General features: G+C 37.8%; 2 gene segments (V, D, J or C); both read right to left on the reverse strand.

The window, feature by feature from the left end:
* Window positions 1–2,183: 2,183 nt before the first annotated feature.
* On the reverse strand, window positions 2,184–2,642 carry LOC109201775 (Ig heavy chain V region 914-like). The segment is given in 2 exon segments: window positions 2,184–2,494; window positions 2,594–2,642. Coding segments are annotated over 2 exon segments (360 nt in total).
* Window positions 2,643–8,241: 5,599 nt separating this feature from the next.
* LOC109202071 (immunoglobulin heavy variable 3-48-like) lies at window positions 8,242–8,772 on the reverse strand. The segment is given in 2 exon segments: window positions 8,242–8,623; window positions 8,724–8,772. Coding segments are annotated over 2 exon segments (363 nt in total).
* Window positions 8,773–9,128: the final 356 nt, after the last annotated feature.

The raw sequence follows: 9,128 nt of genomic DNA on the forward strand, positions 1-9,128 counted from the left end.
ATACTGACAGCTTTCCAAGTAAAGACTTCAGTATTAAATAAAACGGTTCAGTTATGAAGCTTAACTTTAATCTCAGCCAAACTGATTTACTCAGGAACAAATCAAACACTGAAATAAACCAAACATTAAAATTTAGAAGTTATCTAATTGACTTATATATAATGTTTAACCTGACCGCGGGTGGTTTGAAAACAATGTGCCGGGAGTACGCTGCTCTCGCCAGCTCTTGTGAGCCTTGACCAGCTGGTGGGTAACAGGCATCTCCAAAAACGTCAGAGCACTTTTCCAAATATGTGATGTCTTCATAAATCAAGCAGATATTTGAAGTTTACACAGCTACATTCTCGCCTGAAAATAACTTAAAAGTTTATTTTGTGACCCAGAAAGAGTAATATTTCATACTTTTTAGCCGCTTTCCTCGGCCATAGCTGCGTTTGAGTTTTGGACAAAATGCATTCTGGGATATTTGGCTAGGTTTAGCTACAGTAGCTAGCAAGCTGATTGGAGACGAAAACAGCCAATAAGAATTTTTTGCATCCAAGTCTGTGATTGGTTGGTTTTGTGGCACAAATATAACGGTGTAGAGAAAGAGTTGAGCACACAGGGAGCAGAGATGTTGAGAGCGGGAGCAACACACTGTGAGCAGGTCCACAGAGATCTGAGAAAGAGCAAATGCAAAACCTGAGCAAGAGGGGCTGTTAGTGTGTATATGGATAATAGCAAACACTGGAATACATTTTTTGCACGAAGCAATGAATTTTGTTCGCTCAAATTAAGATTTTCTTCGCTCAAAATAATTTTATCCTCAAAATTCAAAATCAGAATCTTTTTACGTGTGCTCAGAATAATGGCACAAAAATAACGCCATGTTAATATAGTAGGCTATTTTCATCTGTGATTAGTGTGACAGAAAATTTCAAACATGACAAAATTTTCGACAGAATGTGCGATATTTAATATAAAAATGTGGTACAAGTTTCTCTTGGCATGTATGGTGGTTAGTTGCTGATGCTTTTTTGTACAATTCAGCTCTGATGGTTTCTGTTATTGTGACTTACAAAACAAAACATAGAACATCTTCAGGTATTACATTCAGATTGATTTGGAATTTGACCTCCAGTACAGATCACCATATTTATCATGTGACATATTAATAGTCTGAGGTCTTTAAAATTACATTATTACCACAGGGTTTTTTTTTTTTTTAGAATAGAGAGTGGCAGAAGAAACATGACTATGTTCATCACTCTGAGGCTGAATATGCGCCCTCTTGCTCTCCACACAATACACAGGACCACTCGGCACTCCACTCCACAGACTGAAGATTTGTATCAGAGAAGAGTGCTCATTTCTGTTACAGCGTTTTGTACGATTTTAAAAATAAATGTGATTATAACATGAAACAATAGCCCTGTGCTATTATATCAGCATGTTATACAACGTGCCTCTGGCTCTTTCACTGCTAGAAGATCAGTTATGGTATTGCATGCATTATCATATGTCTAGAAACATGTGGAAACAAAAATAGCATTTGCAAGTAATGAGAGAATTACTCGAGTAGAATTAATGATTTACGATCCCAGAATATTTTTTTCTCTTACTAATCATCACAGAAAACATGTTTGATGTCGACTGCTCAGAGGTTGACCTGTCTGCACGTTCAGAGAGGCTGGCTGCCTCACCTGTTCAAACTCTGCACCTGAGAAAAAATGCATGGTCAGTGTAATTGCCATGACAGCGTTTACAGTGTACTGCAGCAAGCAGCAACAGCTTCAAATGGAAGCTTCCCCTCTTCTGATGTGATTGAGGGTTTCACATGAGTCTTTATTTAAGTCTGTAATTAGCCCAGTTTGAATGTAGACATGATTATAAGAGAAACATGGATTTTCCTGGCACATGGAGTAATCTAAGCAAAGACACTCATAACATAAAGAGAAATATAGTGTTTTTGTTTATTATTTGTTTTTTTCTTGCTTTTCCATTTCTGAAAAACATATTTCAAACAAAACAGACTCTGGTTTGCCCAAATACAAATGAAAACAATCATTAGCCCTTTCCCAACAACAGTTTTTTTTTTTGTCTCTGTGTTTGTTCATAAGTTGAATTTAATTTCTGTCACTGATAATCTAATTTTGACTTAGTTTAATGTGCTGGGTTTTTGTACTGCATTTCTCCCTTTTGCATCACTGTGAGTCTCGAGCACAATAATAAACAGCAGAATCTTCAGTCCTCAGACTGTTCATCTGCAGATACAGCTGCTGTCTGCTGTTGTCTCTGGAGATGGTGAACCGGCCTCTGACTGACTGAGAGTAGTATTTGGTGCTACCACCAGTATCAGCAGCAACCCACTCCAGTCCTTTTCCAGGAGCCTGTCTGACCCAAGCCATATAGTAGTCTCTGAATGTGAATCCAGAGGCTGTACATGTCAGTGTGTGGGACTCTCCAGGCCTTTTAATCGCTGGTTCAGATTCTGTCAGAGTCTGACCATCAACACCTGTCAATTACACAAGAACGGATTTTGTGAAATAAATCAGAAATGCTGAAAAAAGTTAAAGATAAACTATATTAAAACAAGACAATTTAGACTCTTTACCTGCCCAGAAGACAGTTAAAAGCAGTAGTCCTGTCCTGCTGTCCATCATGTTACTCTGTGTGCACACTCCCCCCAGAAGTTAGATAAATAGAGTCAAGACCACAAGTTTTACATTGAATTTCTCCCATGAGATTAAGAGAAAAAACTATGTGCAGGATGAGTGTGTGTGTGTGAAAAGTTATTGATTCATTATATTATGTGTTTATTGAAATAGATTAAACACAGGCATGTAAAACAATGAACAAACACATATTATTTGAATCATTTATTTATTTATTTACTTTATAATTTGAGGGTAAAGACATTTAAATTCATGGATCAGCCCCTGTTATGAAACGTGTTGGTGGCTGCGTTTCATGTTCAAAGTGTATTTATGAAAGTCTCCTGTGCACTCTTTCTAATCCATACTGTTATATACATTATCAAAGTCACTCAGCTGATTAGAAAGAGAAGGCGGAGCTTAAATCACAGCTTTAAACACTTCTTTGTATGTTGAATACTTGTTATTTTGTGTTCACTGAGCAGTTATGATTCCTGATAAATCAAACCTGTTTCTGATTTTTTGAGAGTGTTCTACCAACCAACAAAGGTACTGTGAGGCAAAATTCACTATAACAATAAAAAGGGCTGAACTGACTGTATTGATTCCTATTGGTGAGTTTTTGGCAGCCACTCTCTGACAGGTGATGATGGTTATGTTTGGAATAGATCTTGGTTTGGGTTAAGATGCACATTTTTATTGGACTACATGCAATGTTGAAAAAAGACACTGAAGGAGTTCCCATTGTGTTAAAATCTCATGTCAAGGGAACAGATATGCAGAGTTCACAGTTTGGAAAATACAGACTCCTCTGGCCATGAGTGTGATAGATCATACTGGGTCTGTTACCTTTGGTGACCTCTATATGTCCTCACACTTCCACTGGCATCACTATAAACAGCTACAAAATCGCTCACAGGGCATAAAGAGAGCAGCAAGGAGAGAATAAGTGTGTCCATCATTCATACACATTTTTTTGTTTCTATGAATTTACTGATCATGTTAAATTACAGCGCCTTTCTGTGAATGGGAATTTCACATTTTAACTTGGGCTGAGTTTTTGTACACAGTTTCTTCCTCTTGTGTCACTGTGGCTCTCGAGCACAATAATAAACAGCTGAATCCTCCGTCGTCAAGCTGTTCATCTGCAGATACACCTGCTTTCTGCTGTTGTCTCTGGAGATGGTAAATCTGCCTCTGACTGACTGAGAGTAGTAGATATAGTTGCTATCATCACTGATTCTAGCAATCCACTCCAGTCCTTTTCCAGCAGCCTGTCTGACCCAAACTGCATAAATATCACTACTGAACCCTGAGTATGTACAGGTCAGTCTGTGAGACTCTCCCGGCATTTTAATCACTAGTACAGACTCAGTCAGTGTTTGACCCTCAGTACCTACAGACAATCACATTATTAGCTTCTGTATTTAAAACATGTCATTTTACTTTGTATTAAAAATATTTCTAAAAGCACTGTCATATCCTTACCAGCCCAGTTAATTGACAGGATGAGAACAACAGCCATGAACTCATGTCGATCCATGATCAAAGCCATTTCTATGACAAACCTATAGTGGTGTATGTCAGTCATATAGTCTCTGTGTTATAGTCTACAAAAATATTCAAATATGGTAGATCAGTTTGCATCAGCTCCTCCTCCTCAAAGAGGAATACACTTTTCCATTTCTGCTTTTTGATACTAAACTTATAAATAAACAGGTGCTGGTTTTATTCATTTCGCCACCTGTACAGTGCATCTTTTTTTTCCCCCCAATACCTTTGTTTAACCAAAAAATGAGAGTGTTGAATCTTCAGTGTATCACAGAAACATGTAAAAAATCTTCTAAATAAATACTAATAGCAAATTGTATAAAAACTGTGATAAAATTTTGTTTCCTACAGTAACAACTTTAACAGTCCATTCCAGTAGCATGTCTGATCCAAGCATTATTATAATCACCACTGAACCCTGAGTATGTACAGGTCAGTCTGTGAGACTCTCCCGGCATTTTAATCACTAGTACAGACTCAGTCAGTGTTTGACCCTCAGTACCTACCTACAGACAAACAGTAATAATTAGTGTCTGTATTGTGCAGGTACAGATAAGTCCATAAGTATTTGGAACCAAAAGTTAATCCAAATACTTTAGGACTTAACTGTATCTGCACAATTTACAGTGCATACTTTGGTGGAACAAAGAGCAAATTATGTATGAAAAATAATTCCAATTAGTCTGAGCTCAATGAATTCTGTTAAATGTGTTGCAGATCCTTGCACATTTATTGTTTCTTTCATTGTGTTGCTGATGTTCAATAGCAATTAATTTCTCTGAATCAAATTTTGTAAAGTTTTTTCCTCTTGTGTCACTTTGGGTCACAGGCACAGTGATAAACAGCAGAATCAGAAGTTGTCAAGTTATTCACCTGCTTTGGAATTTTTAATAATCACCCCATCATGTGATTATCATCTGTCTTCTCTGTTCTCTTTTTTGGACAGAGAAGACAGATGGTTTGAAAGAGGAGTGAAAGAAGTGATGTATGTCCACTGTGAATGACCATCTTTGATGGCAGACAGTTGGTGGTTTACGACACCAACTTTTTCAGTCATTTCAGTGTGGAGGAACAGCTGTTCAGAAACGATTGAAAACGATAGTGTGGACACGAGTGTTTTTAGACAAAAATGCCGTTTTCGAATTTATCCGGATTAGTGTAGACGTAGCCTTAGAGACTGCGTACCAGCGCTGACCGTGTCTGCAGACTTTGTTAATCAAACTTCCACAACAGATGTCATATGTTATTGTCACCTAATTATAGTAAATGGTAAAGACTCAGTCTTCATCTCAAGTCTGTTTTCTTTTAGTGGTCTGTTTCCAAAATTCTGTCAATGACACTGAACTGCAAGTAATTTATGCAAATTTTGATTGGCTGAGTTTTTTTACTCAGTTTCTTTAAATTTCCAGTTTCTTGAAAGATGATTTTTTCTATCATATGCAAACATTTTATGTAAATTCTTTTAAATATTCACTGAAGAATATTGAAGTTTCTACCAAATGGCACTTAACATCTGTTTCAATTATCAAGCTTAATATTGCAAAAAATAGATTTTACTCCAGCAGGCAAACTCCTGTCAGAGTCATCTCTGGAGATGATAGAGTAAGAGCATATACAGGTTCATTTTGTGTTATTTTCCAGACCTTTTTTTTTGTTTTTTTTTACCATTAATTCAGATTCTGTCAGAGACCATCAAAACATGTCAAGAGGATCAGCTCACACTAAATCAAACTGTAATCTTTGTAGATGACCGTGGTGAATCTTTAAATGAATGTTACATTGAATTGAGAGTGAAAAGAATGAGTCTCTGAGCTTAAAATTGAAAAATTAAAACAAAAAAATATTTTTTTCTACTCATTTCTAAATCATCAGGCATATTTTTAAACTCTCCATATTATGAGGATCAGCTTTTAGAATTCTGATTTAAATTGCTTTAAGGGCGACCGTGGTTCAGGTTGGGAAGCTCATCTTGTAACCGAAAGGTTGCCAGTTTGATCCCCAGCTCTGTCTGTTTTGGTTGTTGTGTCCTTGGGCGAGACACTTCACTTACCGCCTACTGGTGATGGCCAGAGGGGCCGATGGTGCGATATGGCAGCCTTGCTTCTGTCAGTCTGCCCCAGGGCAGCTGTGGCTACAACAGTAGCTTTCCCAGCATTCCCAGGCCAGATATAATCTCTCCAGCGTGTCCTGGGTCTGCCCTGGGGCCTCCTCCCAGTGGGACATGCCTGGAACACTTCACCCAGGAGGCACCTAGGAGGCATCCTTGCCAAATGCCTGAACCATCTCAACTGGCTCCTTTCAATGTGGAGGAGTAGCAGATCTACCCTCAGTCCCAGCCACCCTCAGCAGAAAGCTCATTTCTGCCACTTGTATTCGCGACCTCGGTCTTTTCAGTCATGAAAAGCTACCCAACCCCATAGGTGATCATGTCAAGACCAGTAAATCGAGAGCTTTTCTTTTACATTCAGCTCCCTCTTCACCATGATGCACTAGTACAGCGTCTGCATCACTACAGCCACAGCACCAATTCGTCTGTCGATTTCCCGCCACCCTCACTCATGAAAAAGACCCAGAGAATAGAGAATAGTTAAACTCTTCCACTTGGTGCAGAAACTCAGGGTCAGGGATGAGCACAACAACCCACAACAATGGTCAGGCACAACAGCCTTCTGTTATTGCCCCAATAAATATTTCTTCACACAGTAAATATGACATTGTCCTAGTCACTGACTGTGATCTTTATTTGGTAAATTTTGCCATCAATAAACAAAACTTGACTGGTATCCTTTTAAATCTGCCTGATTTGGATCCATCAATGAAATTATCTTTAAGTTTAAACATCTTGTGTTTTTAGACCTGAGCTTGTCGATGAATATGGGCATTTAAACAAGACAGACATAGTGAGTTTAATCAGAAGAAGAGAAACAGAAATCTTTTTATCTTTTTTTTTATATCAGATTTATTCTTCATAGAATAGTTTGTAGCCTGTCCAAAGCTAACACCTTGACCAAGTCCATAATGACAAAGTAAAGATTGCCATAATTTATGAAAATTGTGACGGTTTTTGTAAAGCTGCTGTACCACCTTTAGTCAATGTGAGTGTCGAGCGTAATAATAAACAGCAGAATTTTCAGTCTTCAGACTGTTCGTCTGCAGATACAGCTGCTGCCTGTTGTTGTCTCTGGAGATGGTAAACCGGCCTTGAACTGACTGAGAGTAGAATTTACTGCTACCACTGCCACTATCAATAGTGGAAACCCACTCCAGCCCTTTTCCAGCAGCTTGTCTGACCCAGCCCATATAGTGGCTGGTAAATGTGAATCCAGAGGTTGTACATGTCAGTGTGTGGGATTCTCCTGACTTCATGCTCAGACTGCTGGTTTATTTTTGGTTCATAGTTTATTTAAAAGTAGAATAGGAGGCACAGCATTCACCTTGCAGGCCCCTCTTCTGTGGAACAACTTTGAACTTGGTTTCAGGAGACAGACACCCTCTCTGCTTTTCAGATTATGCTTAAAACTTTCCTTATGACAAAGTTTATAATTAAGGCTGGATCAGGTGACCCTGAATCCTCCCTTAGTTATGCTGCAACTGGCTTCCCATGATGCACTGAGTGTTTCTTCTTCAATTACCTGTGTTTAAACATCACTCTGCATTTAATAATTAGTTATTATTAATCTCTGGCTCTTTCATAGTGTGCCTTTGTCATGCCTTCCTCCTTTGTAGATTCTTTACCTTACAATATAAAGTGCCTTGAGGTACCTGTTGTTGTGATTTGGGGCTATATAAATAAAACTGAACTGAATTTAATGGAACTGAAATATGGATTTTCCTGGGACTTAGAATATTATTAGTAAAGACAAAATCTTTTGCAACCATAAAAAGAAACATAGCATTTTGGGTTTTGTTTGTTTGTTTGTTTGTTTTTCCATTCCTTAAAAACACATTTCAAACAAGAAACGTGATAATGTTCACAAAAACAAATGCAAATATTTATTAAACACCAACAATGCAAATTGATTTATCTGTGAGTTTCATAAGTTAAATTTAATTTCTGTCACCGAAAAGCAAATTTTGACTTAGTTTGTTGTGATGGGTTTTTGTACAGCATTTCTCTCTTTTCTGTCACTGTGCTTCTCTAACACAGTAATAAACAGCAGAATCTTCAGTCCTCAGACTGTTCATCTGCAGATAAAGCTGCTGTCTGCTGTTGTCTCTGGAGATGGTAAACCGGCCTTGTACTGACTGAGAGTAGTGTTTGCTACCACCACCACTATTGATATAAGCAACCCACTCCAGTCCTTTTCCAGGAGCCTGTCTGACCCAGTTCATTTCAAAGCTGCTGAATGAGAATCCAGATGCTGTACATGTCAGTCTGTGGGATTCTCCAGGTCTTTTAACTGCTGGTTCAGATTCTGTCAGAGTCTGACCATCAACACCTGTCAAGGAAAACAAAAAAAAAAATTGTGAAACATATCAAAAATGTTGAAAAAGGCTAAAGATAAACTATATTAATAAAAGATCTGTTGGACTTATCACCTGCCCAGAAGACAGTTAGAAGCAGCAGTCCTGTCCTGCAGTCCATCATGTTAAACTGTGAGTCCACTGTTCCCAGCAGTCAGATAAGTACACTCAAGACCTCAAGTTTTACATTGACTCCTCCCATGAGAGAGAGAAAAAGATTATGTACAGTGTGCAAGAAAAAGAAAAGAAACTGATTCATTAAATTCTGATTATACTGTTTATTTAACTTGACTAATAATGATGCACATCTGTAAAATATGCAAAACATGAATTTTATCAGTAATACCCTGAGAGAAAACAAAAAAAGACAAGAAAGTAAAAGTAATCTAAGAAGTACAACATACATTAATAACAATTAGCTTAAAACCACTGAATCACATTTTCTTATTTCACATGTCTGTGAAATGAGACAAAACAAAA

The sequence above is a fragment of the Oreochromis niloticus genome, unplaced genomic scaffold, assembly GCF_001858045.2.
Source record: "Oreochromis niloticus isolate F11D_XX unplaced genomic scaffold, O_niloticus_UMD_NMBU tig00006539_pilon, whole genome shotgun sequence".
Taxonomy (NCBI): Eukaryota; Metazoa; Chordata; class Actinopteri; order Cichliformes; family Cichlidae; genus Oreochromis; species Oreochromis niloticus.